General features: G+C 37.5%; 1 protein-coding gene across 5 annotated transcripts in view; it reads right to left on the bottom strand.

Moving 5' to 3' along the window:
• Positions 1-22,931, bottom strand: part of LOC126855743 (uncharacterized) — a 207,178-nt gene that overhangs the window by 115,644 nt on the left and 68,603 nt on the right. For all 5 annotated transcript variants that reach the window (XM_050603614.1, XM_050603612.1, XM_050603615.1 and 2 more), the window contains 2 exons: positions 7,144-7,305; positions 5,261-5,444 (listed from right to left, as the gene is read on the bottom strand). In XM_050603614.1, coding sequence (XP_050459571.1) covers positions 5,261-5,444; positions 7,144-7,305 — 346 coding nt within the window. The remainder of the gene's footprint in view (positions 1-5,260; positions 5,445-7,143; positions 7,306-22,931) is intronic.

The following is a 22,931-nucleotide window of genomic DNA, read 5'->3' as shown; positions in this document are numbered from 1 at the left end:
TATATATATATGTGTGTGTGTAATGCCAGATATACCAAATATAATTACGATAATAGTAATTAGTAAAATAAGCTGCAGTTAAAGTATCTTTCGTTTTGCGAGAACGTTAAATCTGCAACGCTTACAAGATACGCTATATAAAAAATGTATGCAAAACGAGTCGAATAAAAAAGTACCTTCAATTTTATGTATATTGAAGAGCAATTAGAAAATCGCGTTAGTAAGAAATTTACTTTTTTTTTGATGACAGGTTTTGAAAATTTATCTCTTACATAGCAGTATCATCTTCCTTCTTTGATATTCCAGGAAGAGATTTCTCTTTTCTTTCCTTTTTTTCCTAATCTTCCAATCACTTTAACAAGCTGCTAACCAAACTGTCAATCTACGTTATTATATAAATATTGACATAATTTCTCATTTTTGAAAGGTGCATACATCTCTATGAAAGACGCGTCTATCGCAAACCCCAAATTAAAACGAAAAGGTTAATCTGGTATAAGAGCACAGTCGTGAGAGAAAGAAAGAAAGAAAGAAAATCAGAAAGAACGAGATGCGGGAGCGGGACGAAGAGAAAGAAATTGGCGAGCGATCGAAGGCGCGAGTAGGGATCACCCTAAAAGAACCCCGTGTGATTTTCGTACAAATTCTCGAGTCGCCGGTAATCATAGCAAAATTAAGGTCATCCATCACTCGCAGGACTTGTTCTATTCCATCATCCTACTTAATAGTATTCTGTTGAGGGACGTAATTTTGTCTCGCTCACACCCTCGTCCTCGGACCGCATGGAGTGGACCGACAAGACGGAAGAGAGCGAAATGTAAAGCTGCGAAGAAGAGGTTGCGCGTCGAAAGAGCATGAAGCTTTGCGCTTTCCACAGACTGATAAATGAGATGCACGCTTCCGGGCTATGTCGCATGCACATCCGTCAACAAGCCGGCCGGAATATTCACGGGATATCTCATGGGTAATGCGGGAGGTGCCTTTCCCGCACGATATATCGCGATGAATTAATTACGGACGCATGTGCGTACATACGTGCGTGCCTCTGCGTTGCTGTGAAGGCAATTTTTCAGCGTTCTGCGGGTTAATGTCTCTCTCTTGCGAGAGACGAGCGCGGATAACAAGTTATTTTGTCCGACATGATTCGTGCATTCGTCACATCATATTATTCATGAGATGTTTTTTAATTAACTTCTCATATTTTTCCCAATGACAAATTGGTGGAATTTTCGATGAAACATAATTTTTTCATATATGTATATTTGTACACACATACATACACACATATATATATATATATATATATATATATATATATATACATACATATATATATATATACTTGCATATAAAAGTTCTTATTATCTGGCTTATTACTTTACGGCTTCGTCTACGGTTTCGCAATCCCGCGAATTGAATAAATATATCCGCGTCTATCTAAATTAATCCTTTTTCTATCCCATTTGTGATTTCATTCAATCATTCAATTTCGCAAATTAATATTGGAGAATTTCCTTTCATGTAGCATTATTTTTTACAAAAGCATCATTCATTCATAGCGAATTAATTAATTTTATGGACGAATAGCTAGATATATAGAGATACATTTATATTAATGAAACAAGAAAATTATAAAGACAGCGCGGCACATTCAGCGAGCATGATTTTCATGGTTAATTTGTGCAATCTCGGAAAGCAGCGAACATGCATAGCGCATAAGCTTTGCAACTAATTTTCGAGAGTATACTCCGTTGAAAATTTACGAGTGGAAAAATGGAAATTTTTAACTACCGTTCAATAAAATTCGTAAATTAAATTTACATGATTAATTTGTGAGTACTCCTAGAATATTATTTCTGCAACATTTAAAATGTACTGCCTTTCGCGTAAATCGATCCTCGAATATTCGAGTGTATTATGCTTGAGATATTATATTGGTTTGATTTCATAGAGAATCCAGTGTGTGTGTGTGTGTGTGTGTGTGTGTGTGTTTTGATTAATTACTTTATTATAATTTTTCAAGTAAGATACATTATTAGAATAATAAACTATGAATTTTATTTTTAGTTATTTTCCTCGACTTTATTTATCTGCCTTTATTAGGCAAAATATAATTTTAACGAATAATAATTTTCAGCACTGTATCTTTTTAACGAATTTTTTCGCCATAAAATAATAGTTTCACTAATCGGTATTTCAGAGCAAAATATTACAATTGCGTAGCTTTTGTAGGAAAGAGATGATATTCGGTTGCTGCTTTCGATTTTCGTTTGAGGCTACCGTTTACTATAGCGGTCAACTTAATACGATGTCGGAGCCGGACATCGCGCCGTGTGGGTCGTTCGAGGAACGTTCGCGGAATGAAGTGCATGTCCAGCCAAGGACCCGACCCAATTGCGTCGCATCGTGTGCGCGTACATCGAGATGATTGTGGCTCAGCATTCGGGATTAGGGGCACCTATCTTCCGGTTTTCGACTTGAACATGGGACACTCGAATGGCCCGCGCTTTGTTCCTTTCCCCGAAATTCACGTTCCATTATCAAGCTCGTACGAGTGTACCCTGAGAAGGACCGCGGGAAGTCCGCCTGTGTGGGACAGCGGTAAGATAGACGATTTGCGTCCGTGAAAGAGAATTTGCCGGAACGAGAGGATGGGACGATATAAACGGAATGCGATTTATGCGAAGGACAAATAGCTGTAAAATGCGGTGTTACTGCCACGGAAAAGTAGTTGAAATTTAATAAAAAGTTCCGAGCTGATTGATATAATTAAAGTTCAAATAAAACAAATAAATCCTTCTTTTTACATTATTAGAAAGGAAATAGTGAGATGTGTATTAATGTGAAAGTGGACATTTGTTATACTTAATAATATAATTCTCTATAATCAACAATCAGCCTTTTGTTCTTTGAGGGATGTGGTGAACGTGACAGAGAATAGTGCAAGGCGCCTATTATGGTGTTCTACATAGAGGGAGGCCCGGAAAGTTACATTAATTATAACTTAACGAGCATGAACTACACACGTATTACACGACGACGACCGCGTCGTGTAACATGTGTCGTTTGTCATATTTCCACCAACTCCGTCCTATAGTCCTGTATGATATTAATTCAGCGTCATGCGTTGCGTAAACTACGAAAACCGGGTATTTCAATCTCATTCGTAAACGTTGAATCCTCTCAAAAGATTGTGCACAATTTAACAAACATAACTCTGTAGCGGAAAGCTCGTATTTAAATCGGTTATCTACATCATCATAGTTATATACGATTATATGTCCCATATTTTCTTTCAATAAAATCTACGCGCGAATATATAATATTTTTCTCGCCACCATCGATCTGCTATGGTTTTATTTTCAACACGAATAAGCTTTCATTTGTTAAACGATTATTTAAATATTTTTAATTCACTGGTTTGTTTTTTATACTCTCGCGTGATACTCTCTCGTCGATTTTTAGACGCGTTGCAAATGATCCGCAAAATGCCCTGTAGATTGATACTGAAATTTTGCAGAATTTTTTGCAATAAAGCCGATCAAATATCAATATTTTTTCGTACACGCGGATTTGCGCGGTTAGTGTGAGTGGCGCTGTTTTTTCCGATCGTTGCAGTTTCTCAGAGCGCAGTGCCCGGAGAATGGAAGATACGCGAACACGGTCTTGGCCGTACAGACAAGAGTAACGATATTTCTCACCCTCAGCTCACACCGGCTGTTTTTCTTGCTAACAAGTGGACTTAAAGTGGCCTCTCACATTTTTTATGCGTGCTTCAAATGCTCTTAGCATGTTACGGCACAGATCGTTTACGAGAGAAACATCTTGTTTCAAAGTATAATAAGAGAAATGTAGATTTGCATTTTACATGTGTAAATTATATAAGTTTATAATCTTTTAACTGCACATTTCACATTTTCTAAAGAATTCAAAGGAATTTTCCATTTTCTACAATTGTTTAAAAGTGTTTGTTTCGTAAAATTATCTCCAAAAATCTATTAATGTTATCTCAAATAAAATGTTAAACTACTGATAAAGATTTTATTTTTTACTTCTCGAGAGAACTAAATAATTATTAGATTCAAACCATTTTGCAAATTCGTAGAAATTTTAATCGAGCAACGAGATTTAAAAAATTTAATTTACTTTTATTCTTAGATGTGGCGATACGATATTTTATCGGATTTAGGCTGAAAATTTATGAAAGAAAGAAATGTAGTTCCTTTCGAGGAAGATAACAAATAGTGAGAGCATACGGGTGCATATTTCTCCTTCCATCGTCATAAGTACACATTCGTTCCGCGGCTGTATACTTTGCGTATTTCAGAGAGCGGAAACAAAAGCCACTAGAGTAAGACGCTCATATGATGCTCGGCGCGTCGTAAGCCCCACCGAGTTCATCGTCGTGGCACATGTCAGTATGGGATTGAGGTGAAGAGCCTTGTCGAAAAATTGTAAGAACTTTTCCAGGGCTTGTCGAAGGCCTTTTCCACCCGCCACAAAGTTTGCCCATGAACATGGTCGGAGGTGGACGAGCTTTCACGCTCTCGTGGGGGTAGAGAAGTGTCGTGGGCTTTTTGAAAACAGTAATTTTTCTTCCCAAACCCCAATTCTCTCTTGTAGCTCTGCCGGCGTCATTTCTGACTCCTCACCTCTCCCTAAAAGTCAAGAGGGCCTCGAGAACCGAACTATCGGCTCCGTAAGAGCGGAAATATGACAAATTGAAACGACTATCGACGAGAGCGATTTCCAATCATATCAGTCCGCGCTTGTTTCTTTAGCTACTTGTATGTGTGTGTGTGTGAGAAAAGGGGGAGCTTAAAATATTTCATTTTGACAAAGATAATCGCGTAAATTTCGAGAGACATTTGTCTCTTCGATATAATATATCACCGTATATCGTTTTCATTTCTTTAATATATATCTGTAATATCTGTAGAAAAATTGCAACATTACCCAAGAATGTCTTCTTAACAATAAAAAATAGATCTTAAGTCATCTGCTTAGTGTTCCCATATGTCCATTACATATTCGAAATTACTCCGGCTCGACCGTAAGACGATATAAGTTTACATATGTAAGTTTATATATGAAGGATTATATAACTGGAGGACACAGACGCGCTATATAGGTGTCGAGGATGCTTTTCCATAAAGTTTACGGCCACAGTAATAAAAGGGGCAAATGGAAGGACGCAAAGTATGTGCTGTCAAGCGATACGAGCGGATCGAAAGAAAGGCGTCACCAAAAAGCTACTTACGCAGTGCCGTTATGTCGGCCGATGGACACCAGTCGATATATCTGCAGCTCAACTCGCTGCCCAGTATCCGGCACGAATCTGTATGTACACCTCGAGGGCCCTTGAAGATACGGCGACTTTATTTGCCCGAAGCCACGATCCGATTTGCTGAACAGCTGCCTGCTGTCCAACGTTATATTGCACACTGAAACGGAACAAGACGATCGTGTTGGTGTAGAAATACTGAGGGAAGCTCAACGATAGCGATATAACGGCAGATTCAATCGCTCGTATTCTATGTGAATTGTATCGCAAAATATTCCGCAAATATTTTCCAGAGTTATTCTCTTTTGTTTTTTTTTTTTTTTAGGTTTTTAATAATAATGAATATTCTGCTTAATGCATACGTAATTGCAATTTAAATGCGTTTTTCTGTATTCAAGTTCAACACTTTCATTTCGCAATATCGAACTTTCGCGTTATAATCTCCGCGCGAAAGCACGTGAGGAAAATAGGAAAGAGAGAAAAATGAAGTGCGGCTAATAACGATTTTTCTTGCTCGTATACTTTTATTGGCGCGCTCTATGCAGCCGTGTTATTCGGGCGACGACGAGTCGCGCGACAACTCGGCGTAATATTATGAGGCAATCTGCCATAGTGTGTAATTTGATTCTTAATTGCTTTCCTCCCAGTGGGATGTTGCGCGGGATGTTTCGCGATTGTGGCACGAATATTGTCTTGTAAGCCGTGATATTATATTTCTTGGGAATTATTTCCTTTTTACATAAGTGACTTTATGTCATCGGTATATCAATTTTATAATTCTCTTATATAAAGCAAAATAACTTAAATAATTAATTTTTGTTATATAAAATTTAAAAATTATAGTTGTGTATATTGTTGCTAAAATATGAAAGATATGAATTTTTATATACTGCTACAAATTTTTCATTTACGTTTTAAATAATCCTATAAACTTACACAAAAAAAGTAATTTATAAACTCTTCTGTAGCCATATATATATAGAGAGAAAGGGTACAGCTATACTCATATAGGTATATTTTATACGATGTTACAAGAAATCCGAGGAGAGAAGGATTTGATGGATGGAACATGAAGGCAATATCGTTTCCAGTAATTAGCGCAAAGAAAAGTTAGATGAATGGAGCATAAGAACTTCGTCAAGAGTGATTAGTTAGAAGAAAGAAAGCTCGGCATACACAAGAGTAATTTCTCCCCGATACGATTTATTCCCCCGTGCAAAACGAGCAACATTCCATTGAGACTACGTTTCCTCTCTTCCTCTCGGAAATCTCGGTGTGTCTTTTGAGAGGATCGCGATTCATCCTCTTATAAACGCTCGTTCTTCTTCTTTTCTTTATTCGCTCTTTGAATCACACCTCCTCCCAATTTTCTCCGCTTCATTCCGCGAACTCTTTCCAAAGGGACTGCGCTCATCGCGTGCGCGCTTTAATTTCCACTTGTTCGTGCGACACGGGCGGCTGCAAATGAGAAGCGGCGCGAAGCACGTGACTTAATGGCTCGAATCTTGTTTCTAGCGCTTAGACAGACTCAAAGAGATTGCCCGTGTCTATTTGATATGGCGTAATTATATTTAGCGCAGGATCAAAAGAACAAATACACATTAGTTAATCGATTGAGATTAATCGGACGAAGAAAGCGGCGAACAAGAGAAAACAAGAATTTCGGAGTCTACATTTCTCTATACGTCAAAACATAGTAACTATGTCGTTTGCTTTAATTAATGTATGAATCGAGTACAATAATGTGCACAAGAAAATTTTCATTTCAAATAAATTACCCGATGTATATTCAATTAATTATGTTGTATGATTTAAAGAAACTACGAATATATTGTCGTAGGTTAATTAGTGATACTTACTATTCGCGCAATGCTGCTCCAGGCCGCACTGAGCGCATCTATCTGGCGAAGCTGCACCGCAGCTGCATCCGCCCGACGGTACACAACAAGCGCAATCGTTGCTGGACGAATTGAAACTACAGGCGCAGCCGGTGGTGCTCTGTGTCCAGAGATCAACTTGACCTGGAACACAATACAACGTTTTATATAAAACAATTAGTCTCATCAAGACAATCCGGTCCATATTCACATTTTGCGCTAAATATAAACACAGCGCGCGTATCGATTAATAAAGTTATATTAAATATATAAAAGATATCATCAGATAGCAATATCGTGTGACAAAGAATTCGCGCCATCGAAAAAGAAAAAAAAAAAACTCTACCATTAAAAAAATTATATACGAGCTTTTCATATCTATACCTATATGTGTGATATTAAAAAAGTTTTTAGCGTTAAGTTCTAATTTTTACAAAGTAGATGTGACGCTAATATATACATATATGACGTTAAAGTCAATACGACGCTAAATTTTTCTGATAACCTTTTATGATTCAGGATTTTTAGAATACTATTAAAATTTTAATTAATTATTATCTCAATTTTTTATTTCGTGCGCAGGAATTTTAATTATCGGTGATATGTACAAATTTTCCGTTAACATTATTGCGCAAATTGAAATATTATGTTTCAAAATTTTTAGATTATTAGCAACATTATATTAATATATATAGTATTCTTATATCCAATTCACAATTTTAATTAACATTACAAATATCGTTATATAAAGGTAACGATATATCGCGTTAATAATGAGTCGTCGATACTCTTGTTGTATCGGAATTATAAACCCGCACGCGGGCTCTTTATTGACCCTAGAAATGTCGTGCATGCCACGCTGTTACATATATGGATACATAAATAGGAGAGAATGACTAAATGGCCAAATATATCGCAGCGACGGATCGTTTAACCCGCCAACACGATTACTACGCGATATCCATAGATGTCGAATAAAGTTTGCCTATAATCGACTACGATCCAGCAGCTGCGATATTCTGCAGCTTGCGCCGAGGTCGCTCGTAACGAGGCCATGGCCGCGTGCTTTTCAACAATCGAAGCTACACATTGGAAGACTCTCCATTCTGGCTAAATGGTTCGCGAGCTTTGTCGGACGATTTCGAACGTGCACTCGATCTGCTTTTGGCTTGACATTCCCGGCACGATATTGCATTTTTCGCCGTTTTGTCCGCGGCTCTTTTACGCTTCTCCCGTTCTTTCCCATCTCACGTATTCCCCGGCATAGCCCTTTTTTCCCTGTGTGCGCTTCTACGCGACCGTACGTTCCGTACCAATAAACAGAAATGCAACGAAAAACAAGGGAAACAAAGAGAGAGGAGAAGAGGCGACATACAACCCCTTCGACAAGCGATTGCTCATTGTTTTTTCGCTGACCAGATTGCATCCACCGTGTCTTTGCGTTTTTATCGCCGACGCGTCTCTCGTCCGATAATTTTTCAAATGTGTCCAATGAACCGGCAAAAATACGGTTATTAATACAGTGTAAAACCTTTCTACCGCTTTGCCATTTCTTTTCTTATTGAATTACGGCGTTTTACAGAGAGAGAGAGAGAGAGAGAGAGAGAGGAAAGAGAAATTCTCGTCAGATTGCGCAAAAAGTTAATGAACGTCATGTCGTGTTAGCTGATCCTAATGAAATTTGGTAAAGATTTTTAACATCTTCCTTCATGGTTGAATAAATGTCATGGAATGTTGTGTCTAATCAAATTTTCCTTGCATTTTTAATAGTAATGCGAAATAAAATATTTGTATTAAAAACATGTCAAAATTCTGTATCAAAGCAAAGTGAAATATTAGTAAGGGCGACAATCCGATTTTCATGCAGATAAGCGGATATGCGTCATGGGCTTCTTGTGTCACGCCCGAGATTACATATTTCTATTCCTCTCTATTCCACGATTTGAAATCTGCTGCGTAGAAAATTTGATTTACCGTTCATTTCTCGGGATTCTATGATTTTGCGCAATCAATTGGCACGTCCGTCACGGAAACGCCCGACGAAGGAGAATCGTTGTCAGTAAAGATGTGTCTACGTCATTCTATGGTAGGATCGATCGAGGACGTCAAGAAAAAAAGATCACCACGACTCGCTCTCTAATAGAGATTTCCGGTTGATTTTACGAACGCGGAGATATGCATGCGTGATTGATTGTCTCAGAATCGGAGACAGAGGGAGAACTAGAATTAGGTAGCGCGTGGGTGGTGAGAAGGGAGCGCCGCCAAATAACGACCGAGAAGAAAAACGAGAAAAATAGAAGAGAGATGGCGAGATGGAGAGGCAGAGGAGACGTAGAACGTAGTGATGAGGAGAGTGCTGGGGGAAAGAGAAAGAGCAGGATGAGGAGAGAGCGGTCTGAGGAAAGAGGAGGAAGAAGACATAAATTCCGTGCCAGTGTAAAAAGGGCGTTAAGAGGAGAAGCCCTGGCACCCCCGATATGTCAATATCCAGAGGAAATACGGGGCGGTACTTGGCCGGAGGGATAGTAAAAATAAAGCAAACTTTATTGCCGCTGCTACTGCCGCTGCTTTCGCCTCCCACGACTATAGGTATTCCGTCGTGAGCGTCGTGGTGCCGCAATGGTGAAAATGTATTTTGGAAAAAAAGTACATCTCTCGCGCGCGATTCTTGTCGGGCATGAATAACTAGCGAGGGTTAGATTTGAGGAGATTTTATGATGCGTAGAATGAGACATAAGAACCGAGGATGTTAAACAAAGGTGATAGGAAAGAGAGAATCGCAATTGGATTCTTAATCCATCGATCTGGTCTCGATTACGATAGGAGGGGTTTGTTTAAACGGGAACGGGGGAATGAGAGGGACGAGCGCGATATCGCCGGGATAAAAGGAATCTTGCCAGGACTTGCAAGACGATTCGAGGGGATAAGAATTGGCGATACTCGGAGAGGAAGAGGCAAGGAAGATACCGCAAGGTGGAACCGAAAGTGAGCGAGAAAGATCGGAGAAAAGACGAAAACGAATGGAGGATAGTTTGGAGTAAACAAAGACGTACTCCACGCGGACGGCTTTTGTGGTGCTCCGTTTTCCTTTCGCCAGATCCTCTGGGATCCTACTGTTGCCATAGTATTCATTCATAGATGTTGCGCTTTCTGTTTGATTATTCAGGGGCTGACAGCTATTAAGTGACTATTATTACGAATAGCCAATGATAATTATTAGCCGGATAATTATTTTCATTTCAATATTGTTTTATAAAGTTTTTTTCCTTTTGTCTAAGTTATCCAAGATAAAAAACAATCATCTTTTTTAATGTCTTAATTTGTATTGTAAATGTCGTATTTCATTAAACTATTAATTATAATAATCCTAAATTTTTTTCTACATATATATGATACAAAAATTATATCCCTCATAAATATATAAAATAAAAAGATTTTCCTATTTATAAACTTTAATTTTGCGAGAACATACACGCGAGTAAAGCAAGATTTATTCTAAATTAAATTTGCTATTAATATTTGCCTCGGATTATATAAATAATATATAAATTATGTTATGCAGGTGCAATTATCATGTAGCTGATGCAATTTCAATTAGCAGGTTATGTAATCAATAATAAACGATTTAATATCATCCGTTCACGATATGCTCATTAGATACAGATTAGCATTTCTCATAAACTAGGAATATTATGGAATGTAGTAAAGTAAATTGATCGATAGTTGACGATATTTATTGCAATATATACAGCGATTATCTTGCATCAGTACAAATATTTGCGTTATATTATTTTTACCATGACTTAATATAATTTATCTTCTTATACATTTACCACTAAAAAAATTTCGGAAAATATAAAAATCTGTAGAAAAATAATTATAGATTTAAAGAGCTTTTTATCTTCTTTCAATTTACATATTTTTTTTCATAAAAAAATTTGAAGAACTGATTTCTATAAATTCAAGAAAAGAATCTGATATAATTGAGATCATGAGATAAAAATGTGAGCTATCACGAGTACAATCGCAGTTAGGTAACCCACGGAAAATCGTGGTTGCAGGTGCAGCGGACGACAGTCGAACGAAGAGATCCACTTAGCGCTCACTTTGCACAGCGTTAAATTCTAATGAAGTCGACGCTGCTCGATTTTAGCGATCCGATCGGGCCTCCATGTAGACCCAACACGCGAACCAGCGTAATGATCGTCTCCGCAGTCTACCGTATGCATGGGTCGATCGTGTAAGTATCTAATAATTTTCGTTCAAATGCTCGCATCGCCGGGTCCGAAAGGCTCTTTCGCACAGCTGCTCCACGATAAACGAAGGCCGCCAATGGCATTACCATACTAATAGACAGAACAATGATAGTCAACCGGGAATCACGAGATGCGATCTCTCAAAGATCTTTTATTATCATAGTTATACTTGACAAAGAGAATTCGCTGAATCTGACCGAAACCAGTGACAACTATATATAATTTGCGAATTGTCAATTCAAAGCGTAAATTTAACTTGGCGATATTCAGATCATTTCATTGCGTATTTAATCCGTAAATTTACTCCAATCGAGTTCTATTTGGATTACAGGAACATTCCAAAATTGTTCGGTGATACGAAATTTATATTTTATCTATTGATTTAAATTTTACCAATAATTTTGAAGATAAAACGCGCTGTGTGTATCATTTCATGAAAAGTTCAATATTGGCATTGTTTTATCTATCATAAATTTCTTATAACAGTTTTTCGTAATAATACATTAGAATGTCAACAACTGCGAAAAATCTAACACTCGCAATGGCCGCGCATTCGTTATTCTGCGATATCGAGCAGATTTCCTCGAGAGCACAGTATAACCGTAATCCTATATACCATAGTTTCGAGCTTTAAAGGAATGGGCTATCGTATTTTTCTCTTTGGTCACGTTCACAGCACGGTGCGATTCTACTTCGCTCGACTTAAGACGAGAAAACGAGCTTTGGTATTATATCCAGATTTATTGCGTATCCCGATTTACGAGAACTTGATATTTACCATATCTGCTTTACACTTAATTTTCGATCGATCGTTTTAAGGCATATCAAAACGATTGTAATTAAAATGATTCGTGAACTTGATAGAATTTTATATACATTTTTTATCCTTCATATATATTTTTTATCCTTTGATATCCAATATTTGTATCAAGAGCAATATATCTGAATATTTCATGAGTTTATTCTATATTTATTTCATTAACTATCTCATTTAAATATTACAAGTGTTGCTAAATGATTTAAATTCAAACAGAACATGTAGAGATATAATCTAGAAAAGCACTAATGATATACTGAATGATATTAAAAATATATGTTCGTATATTACAAATACAAAAGAGATATATGAAGGATATTGGATATAAAAGGATTAATATAACGATAAATCAGAATCGTAAATTATTATCTCGGATCGTGGATTGGAATTTATTGCTGATGTGGGTGTATATCTTTGAGCGTTTTGCAGTTTAGCCGGATCAGATGCTTCTCGCGCTCGATATTGAATCGACAATGGCGAGTGCCATGTAATTTGTTACTTCGCAGTCAATACCATGTGGTAAGCTGATTTCCAATAATGCGAACTTCCAGTAGTAGTCTCATACGAAACGACTTTCCACTGATCGATTCTCCTATAAATGGAAAACGCTCGAGCTCCTGGCAAAAGCAGAAGCGTGCCAGCCACGCTGCAACTTCCGCCGTGTGCAACTGGCGTGTGGAAATCCCGTTATGTTTCATTTATTAACCTTAATATCTGGCTGAAACCGGCCCGGCCGTTGTTGCATAATTCCGAAACTGCCGTAGTAGTCTTTTCACCTCCGTACGCGCGCTGCCTCACTTTTAAACGCTATTCCCATCGCATCAAAAATCGTGATATGTGTACGTACGTACGCGCATGTTAATTTGTATTCTCTGTAGCGCGATTTAATTCATATATACGCACACTTTACACGATATTCAATTAAATTAAGAGTTTGGATTTTTTTTTCAAATCGAGTTCCGAATGAAAAATATCATAAATTAGTAATACAAGTAATTCAACACAGCTGCCATTACGCAAATTTCATTTATAGACTCGTGTTTGATTACGAGACTAATTTCAGTCAAAATTCTGTTCAAACATATTACAGAGATATGCAACAATTTAAATTGTTTGTACATGATGTTTTTTATTTATTTCATTAATTTTGCTATTTATTTTAGCATATTTGTCATCGTCCATTTACTGTTTATTTTTTGACAAATTCAGGGCATTGATGACAATATGACGAATGCTGATTGATTGCTTGAGTTTCGATTTTATAGTTTCCCGGGTCAGCGTGCTACTTGGCATTCCACCCGCATCTCCATGCATTTGCACTTTAATTGGCTTCGCACTTGCCATTCTCGCGCTTACATTGCTTTGTTTCCTATAAATATGTATAATGTGTATACAAATAGAGGTGCATGCATATGCGTTTACGTTAACGCACGCATACACGTATGCGTTGTATTGGAAACCATTTTCTAGTTTGACAAACGTAATGTTTTTAGCGAGCTCGAGTAATATTGACAAAGTAAAAGAATAAATTGAATAAAATAATGTTGACTATTATTTGACAATATATTGATATTAATCTAAAATAAAGAGGATAGTTTGATGTGCTATATAAATTTCCACAACCATATAAAATGTATAAATTGTTAATACAAGAATGTATCATAATTTGAAAATAATTTAGAAACTAAAGAAATCTTTGCATATATAATGTACATTATTTTTTACTTTTAAATTATGAAACTGTTAGAGAAATTGTTAATGTATCTATCAATGTCTTATGTTTATTTCTAGAATAATAACATTAAAGTTTTATTATATATATATACATATATATATATATATATATATATATATATATATATATATATATATATAGCTTCAGTAATAAATGGATTAATCGAGCAATATTGCAATATCATTTAAGCGCATTATAAGATATCATCGTCTTTTAAAATCTTTTCTTTACAGCAATTAATAAAAATATCTACATTCTTAATTAAGTTTCGCAAATATTTATTTTTTAATTTTCATCATCCGTATATATATATTCTATTTTTAATATTCATTAGAAAAAAATTTCCGTGTTACAAGAAATCATATTCTTTCATAATATTGCATAGTCGCTTATCATCATTCATATTATTCCCTTACTGTTGCAGTCGTATCAAGAATTAGAGTCGTGTTTTCAATAGTTGTATCGTTTCAGCTTTCAGTGTTAACGATTCGCAAATGGTCATTAATTGGCTGCGGTCAACAAAGGTTATTGAATAAGAACCAATTAGCACGAAAACCGAGGAGCAGCGTTTCCTTTGGTGCGAAGAGTCAAGCCGTTCCAATTATTGCGGATGGGATAGGTGAGTTATCATAATCGGCTTTGGCTTAATGCCGAACATCCGTAGAAACGTAAAGCCGATTTCGATTCAAGCGTGTCATTTACAATCCAAAGATCGCGCATTCATTTAAGAACATTAATTACACGAATTTACCATGCAATGAAATCTATGGACAATAATCTATTATTCTTAATTGTAAGATTATAGATGTAAAGAGAGATATTTATGCAGTTATGGTAAATAATAGATTCAGATGACTCGGCAATGTCAAGGAAATTGATGATAATTTTAAAAGGCCTTGCATATTTATTGTAAGGTGTTTCAAGATGTGAAAGATTCGACGTATTTGCATGAATCCGATATGCAAAAACGATAGAACTTTGATAGTCTGCGGCTAGGTTAATCCGAGGCTTCTTGCATACCGCAAGCGCGGTTAGTTTAATTCCAAGTTACGCCCCGTGAGAAGTTTTCATTCAACTTTACCATTCGCCCCAAACAACGAGTTTGTTGACAAATTCATCCGCCTCAGGCTATTTCAATTTATTTATGCAGTCTCCGTGCAGCTCAATTCGCATAACACAAATAAAAATATAAAACTCTATATTTTTACAGTCTAGTTTTCCTTTTAAAGAAACAAGATGTATCTCTCTTGTGAATATTACGTCTATATACGGGTGGCAAAAATACGAAACTACGATGGCATACTAGCGCGAAATATAAAAAAATCGACTAAATAGAAATTAAATCTATATCGGTGAAAGACAATGCACTTTATTCCCCTGTGTGCAGAGGAAACAATATTTTTCTTTCTACTTTTTTTTTTGCACTTTAAAAACTCGTCATTTCCGCATCGCTAACTTGGCATTTCCAACGAGTTTCGAAACACATGGATACAACAGACGCGCTCGAGTGGTATGGCTCTAACATAAGTACGGTGATAATCCTACGTCGAGCTTGCAATACCACGTTATAGTTTTCGTCGGGTTGGATTTTTAGCTACGCGATTGCAAACGTTCGTGCGGGCGAAAAGAACAAAAAAAAGGAAAAAAAAAATATACGGCGAGGTATTGGTGGAATTTCCGCTGCTTAGTCGTGGTATTAAACATTTTGGGGGAGGATTGTTCGTTTCGCCAGTGTGCTCGGCGCCGGTAGTAAATACGAATGCGGCTTTAGTGCTGGAACGAAGGACCCGTCGATGCAGCCTCGTCCATAAATTCGCCCGTAAATGTTAGCCCCGGCGGACATCGGCAGTTTCCTATCGTGTGACACGGTTCTTCGTAGCCGACGAGCGCGAGTTAAACGGAAGATCGCGCCAGTTTGTCGTCGTTGAAAACGACGAGCTCAGAGTTGCTGGTTATAGTTATTGCCCGCGGAATATATGTAACTAGCGATTAAGTCGAGATTTATAGTATATTTGTGTAAACATTGTAACGCCTAACCATGTGCAATCTTGTTTGTCGTGTCGAAGTAAGATCCCGAGGCATTCGTACGTCATAACAATGTCCTAAGAGAGTGCGCAAAATTTACAAATATGATTTTAAATATTTATCGAAAACTGACACACATTTAAATATTAATATCATTTTTTATAAGATAATTAAGGAAACATATATCGATGTCATGCAAAATATCTTTCAAATAATAAAAATCTTACTTTTGGTCCTAAACCATCCCTCTTAATAATAATTATCCGATACAAAATATAAAAACATAAAAATGTAATACATTTTACACGGCATTATTACAAGTATATTAACTACTACATAGAGATGGTTAAAATAAATTGTATAAAAAAGAGATTATAAAAATTTGAAATTTCATATAAAACAAATGTAAAATATGAATCGGGGACATCAGAGACTCCTACCTTCTATATATCTATACGGGAGAAGATTCCTTCTTTATGGGCATAAAAAACTAGAGAGCAATGTATCATTTCAAAAAGAGATCAACATTTTTTTAGCATTCAAAAATCCAAAAGCTATCAATTATCGAGCGTAAGTATCGCCTTAAGGGAAGAAACTGCGAACCGTACGAACACGACGAGTTCCGTCGAGGGTAAGCTCTCTTTTCCCGATGTAGCAACCGCGACAACCAGAACGACGAAGCTGCGGGTCTCCGTGCTGTGAAACGCCATTAAACGCGAAATCTTCTCCCACGGGTCGCTCGGGCCAACTCAAGTCGGCGAGAAGTTCTCCCGCTCTGCGGGTCAGCGTTCAACGTCGTTCCGCCGGTGAAATCGCTCGGGAATCGCGGTTATAGCGATTGTTTTTAAACCAGACGCAACCGGATGCAGAACCGCCTGCAGTGGTTTTACGGGGGTCAGAGAAAAGGAATGTGTGTTGCACCGTACGACGATGTCCGTGTATGCGGGTGTACGAGTGTGTGTGGAACCCCCGGGAGGGCGGGCTAGTGGCCGATGTTGGATTCGTAGCTTGAAATATCGCGTTCCTAATGCACCGGGGCAAAAACTCTGGACTGTACCCTCAGGCGGCGGGGGAGGGGGAAGGTTGAGGGGGATGGAGAATGTACCGGCAGAAGGGCTGCAAACTGGAGGTCGTTCGTGCAACAATGCGCATCGTATTTCAAGCATCTGCGCGCGAGCCACATGTCTACGAATATGAATCGCTAAGCTGGAATCGTGGAGGTCAGTTATCAGTGTAAAAGCAAACTTTGAATTCTCAATACATAATAGAAGAGGGATTCGAGTTTTTCTTAAATATTTGTGATTCTTCAAGAAACTTTAAAAAACAAGTTCAGAACAAAAAACTAATTATAAAAGATATAGATGTTAAAGAATAATTAATAAAAATGAACTGTATAGAATTTTATTATATATATATTATGAAGTATATACAAGATGATTTAAAAAACAGTGCGAAAATTTTGGCACTTGTTTTCTAGCACTTTCTATATAAACTTTATATATATATCATAATAAATTTATATTACGTAGTATGTAAATTATATATGCATAAATTTATATGTACATATATATAAAAGGGGAATTCATGTTATAATTCACTGCAAGAAAATAAACGTTGCAATTAACGATAAGTGCAAAGATTTTATTATTAGCGATTTTGCGGTATTTTGTTTCGATCGCTATCAATATGTTTATTAAAAGTGCAAAAGATGAAAATTCATTTGTAAATACGCGATCGTCATATCAGTCAGCGAAACGCAACACTCGATATTGCGGGGACAAGATAACGCGGTTGAAAAAAAACTTTCGCAAAGCGCAAAGTTGTTTGCGCTTTTTTATCGCCAAGCAGCAATTTCCATTACGTCGCATCGCTTTTACAGGCATTTTAACTCACGCTACGCAAATGTTTCCCCATTTTCAGATTCAAGGGCATTATTTGTGCAAGGCAAAAGTGCGTTTTACGAAGGATCTCTCTCAGGAAAGAGTTAAAGGAGATGAGGCTCTATGATCTCGAGTCTTTTAATCGACGCGACAACTCAATTTCCGCAGTAATGTTTTAATGAGAACAACATTAATTAAAGCGCGAATATTTTAGTGCATATCTTACTATGCAAAAATGAAATAAAAGGAAAAGATCTTATCACGAAACTTCTTGTCAGTTAGAACAGAAATTTGAATTAAAATTTTGAGAAATTAATTGCTGTGCGCCTTAAGTCTAATGTCAGATGGGTAGATCAAGGGAGCTAATCGCGAGTCAGGATTAGTTATGTCCAAATATTTCCAAGAGAACTTCTGATCGCTCCCGGCGGTCGAAACCAACATCGCACGAAGTAAGCGAAGCGTACCCACACAGGGGATTCGCGGGATTCGCGGGATTCGCTTCCTACGCTGTCGAGAGTCGAACTCTCTGCTTGGCGTTACTAGATCGATAGTCTCGGATTCCGCTCGTTAGGGAACGGGCGCAGTCCTCACGACCCCGTGTCACTCGATGCACATGCAGCGACAGGATGTGAATGGGTGGATGAGAGGGTGCAGAGAGTAAGAGAGAGAGAGAGAGAGAGAGAGAGAGAGGGGAGGGAGGAAGAGAGTAGCACGATAGAAGTTAGGATGGGCTCTTGGGATCGGAGCCAACTATTACTATTATGTGCGGACCGAAGCTGCATTATGCCCGCTGCCTATGGCGCATACCAGATATCCTTGAAACGAACTGTAGACACAGTCGACGTCTCTTGGAACATTCTTCGGTCCTCTGCCGTATTTGCACGGTAAAATCGCGTAAGCATCGTCAGTTCGAGATGCGAGCGGAATTCCAGTTTCTAGTTACGACGTTACGACGAAGCGAAATTATTCTGCTCAGCAATATATTTTGCCCTTTTCTTTTGTTTTTGCTCGAAAACTACTTACTACACAACGTGCAGACGTTGCGAAGGGAACGAAGACGCATAATAAACGTTCGACGTTATATTATTGCGCTTCAAACGACGATGATTAGTCTTCGTTTGTGTTCGATGAAATTCTAGATGGAAGGGAAACGTATATACGAACAGTAGTTACGAGGTACGTATCCGGGTATGTGTGACTTTGATCGATGTGGGACCAACTGAAGTCGATATTGCATGCCCGCAAGGACCACCATTCGTGACGACTCGGCGAAGACGTAAATACATGATACTCACAGCTTTAATCAGTCCAGCTCTACTGGGGATGCTATCACGATGTATTAAATTCAAGTCCGTGCTGACAGGTGTAGTTTTAACACTAATCGAATAAGATATAATTTTTGTATATATATATATATATATATATATATATATATATATATATATATCGCAGACTCAATTCAATTTTTTTACAAAAAGCTTAAATTTTTTATAAAATATCAGCTTAAAAAAGGAATCGACGCTTTATAAAAGAACTGACAAAGACTTTTTTTTTTTTAAATGGTTAATTTTCTAAAGATTTTGCAATGTATATGTATCAGACAGAATTAAGATTATATTATATTATATATAAAATCTATCATTTTTTACATATTATAGTGGTGTAGTAAATTTTTTATATTAATTCTTCAGATAGTAATATTTAAATATTCACTGCGTGTTTGCAAAAATTATTTTAGAATTGCAGCATCTTCCTTAATTTACAAATCTTTTGATCAACTTTTTGTGAAGGGTGAACTTTATTGGCAGTTTTGTCATTTAATTACTTTTCCAGACTGCAGAGTCACGGACTTATGATTTGGGCGTGAACGAAGACGGCGGGCAATAAGTAGAATGCGGTTCGGCTTCCGACCGGAGGGCGACGTCTTCAAAGTTCGCGTCAATTGCCAGCCAATATCGCGATGGATTTCGTTTTTCTTCTCCGTCTCTTCCCTTAACGTCCCGTCCCCATCGGACCATCGCGCGATGGAACCCTTTCTCTGTTTCTCTCCGGGAAAGACGGGAGGAATTCGATTTTAATAATTCACCGATCCCGGTAGCTTTTCCGTCCGATGCGATTCGCTCGAATCGATTCGGGCACCACGTTGAATCAATGAGAAAGATTCGACAGTATTCTCAGAGAAGCAGTTCCCCGGAGTTTCTACTAGCTAGGAGATAGCACTCGCGAGGTTTCTTTAATAATGCAAGTTCCAATGTTTACTCGTGACTATCCGTGGAATAAGACTCTCTTAATGCGATAATCGCCGATTTAATTCGTCATCATGCTTTCGTATGAGCGATATATCTGTCACAAACATCATTTCGCAGATGCAATTTTTTTTTGAACTGGTGAATAGAACTCTTTTGAAGAAATATTATATTTAAGATATCGAGTATATCTTTGCAGATATATATATATCTTTTTACTTTTTACTGCAAGAAGCTTAATCCCCGTCAAATTGAATCGTCGTAAATGTGAAAAGTGCTCGCAACGGAAATGATCGTTACTCATGATAGTAAACGAACCAATTTCAGGAACGCATTTTCGCTGCTTCAAAGGCTTACTCTCTATAAATAGACTTTGCCGATAGTATTAAAATTAATAGTCGCAATTAATTCCTTTCCATCTTTATCTTGCTAAAGACACTTTTCACTGTTCACGAAGATTAGCACACGATTTATTTCGCTTTGCAATTTTTTTCTGCAAAATACCTGTTATGTTTTCTATAGAAATTGTTCGGTAAAAGAAATTTTATATCCTGAAAATCGTTCAATTCTACATGTACATTGTAAGCAACGTGCAATTCCGGTTACGCGAAGAGTGGAGTGTAGCAAATGAAAACTCTTGTGATCAAAATTCTTTTGACAGCTGAAAGAAATTTCAGAGAAGAGAACATTGAAAAATAACGTGACAAAGGGCAAGCGACTAACGCAGATGCAATACGGCAAACGGCAAAAGGCCGGAGGGGAATAAAGAAGAAGGTATGGTTACGGAGGCGTAAAACGGAAATGCATGGCGCTTTTGGAAAAACGTGTCGACTCCGTGGCATCGTAAATAAACACGGGGAAACAGAGCGAAGCGCCCAGAGCGTTTCGCGCATCCACAATCGCGCAGTTTCGATTGTCTACAATGTCTACATGGTGAGAGAAGCGGCTTCGAAACAGAGTGCAGCTGCGAAACTCCTTAACTACGTGGCTTGGCGCGTATAGGCGTACCTATCAGAAGTCGACTACATGCCATCGCTCCTTTCTCGCCGTTCTTTCGACGTGAATTATTAAAATGTTTACGAGATGGGCTACGTGTGCATAGATGTTACCTTTATGCTTATGATCCCTCGAGTCTTTTTACGTTAAATGCGTGTTATTTTCAAAGCTACGGGTAATTTTTCAAAAAAACGCGATTCTTCTTAGAATGCTATTATAATCATCGTATACAGAATCAAAAAATCTGTATCCGCATTAAAATTATACTATCGACATATCTCGCTCTTTTGATCTTTTGGAGAATATTTTGTAGAAAAAAATATCTATAATATGTAAAATTTACTTATTGAATTAAAAATGCTTCCTCGTATCTTTTTAATCTTTAATTAAATTTTCTTTCAATACATATTTGACATTTAAATATTTCACATTATTTATGCTTATTTATTTGATTTCAAATTTTATACTAATAATAATGTAATAGGACGCATAAAAATGCAGATTGCAAAGATGCGCTACGAGAATCGAAATTTCACAGGTGAGATATTCCTTCTGCTTTTTACGGCGCCGCGGAATTCTTAATATCGTGCATGTAAATTACGCACAAATTTATACCAGTCGCGGATTGAAGGCCACGGCCGTAACTCGCGGCGAGAGCATTTACGTGCGCGAAAAGCGCCGTTTTTCGCCGGGTAAGATTTAATATTCCTGTTTTGTTAAAAAAGAGCGCGTCTATCTGCAACTTTTACGAGAGTTTGTGCTCGATTCCGGAATTTTATACGGGAAGCTTCGAGCTGCGAACAGCTCGAAGAAATTGCGCGAGAGCACGAAACCCTGTTTACCCCGAACGTAGTTAAATCTATTAGAGAACATATCCTACCGAGCGATAGCGAGAAAGCCTTCGTAAGATCTTGCGCAATTAGATCGTGATACGAAGACTTTTTCCTACCACCTTTTGCGCAGCATCCTTATCGCATTTAAAGCTGCCTTTTATCTGAAAACGCTTAACAGTGAAAAATCATCGTGCTGAGTTTCTGCACGACTCGGGATGAATATTATTTTATCAGAAGATTTCTGTTCTCATTTAAATTTTTGTCACGTTCGTTTTTCTTTGTCGACATTCGTTAGAAAAAAAAAGACGAGAAAAAAAAAAAAAACAAGACTGAACTCTCACTAACGGGAACGAATGATAAAACCACGAGATATCTCTTCTCTGTGTAAAGAAGTAATAAAATGAACAGTTTCTCATCTGGCTGCATTGTTAAAATGAAAGTAGATGAAGGACGTTACCGTAAAAATGTGCGAATTTTTTGCGATACCTCGCGTTCGCAGAATTTTAATTAAGTAATGATGTAAATGCGACGCGCAACACGTATTATTTCGCCAATTTACTTAAATATTTAAGGACTCGTATGCTGCGTCAAATAAATTGTATATCTTGGAGGATAATCTTATAAATCAAATACTGCGATATTCTAGCAACTAAATGTAATATGTACCGCTTATTAATATTATCCGTAGGAATGCTGCCATAAATCGCACTTGCGATCTTATTAAACCTCGCGAGAAACGCGCGTACAACACTACTGTTCCATTTAATTACGCAGAAATACCGGAGGTCGCGTAACATTACTATCGATATTCCCGCACCTTGCCGACCGTCTCTCGAAATTCCTCAGACGCGCAAGCAATGGCAACCTGCATCTTTAGGGAGGATCTTGAACCTCTGAAATGATACGTGGCAGGCAGCGCGTGCTGATGCGCTCCTTAATAATCCTACTATCACTCCTTATTATCTCAGCCACGGTAACAGAA

This window comes from Cataglyphis hispanica, chromosome 17 (assembly GCF_021464435.1).
Source record: "Cataglyphis hispanica isolate Lineage 1 chromosome 17, ULB_Chis1_1.0, whole genome shotgun sequence".
NCBI classification, from domain to species: Eukaryota; Metazoa; Arthropoda; class Insecta; order Hymenoptera; family Formicidae; genus Cataglyphis; species Cataglyphis hispanica.
Note: the sequence above shows the minus strand (reverse complement) of the source record. Positions and strands in the feature narration are given on the sequence as shown.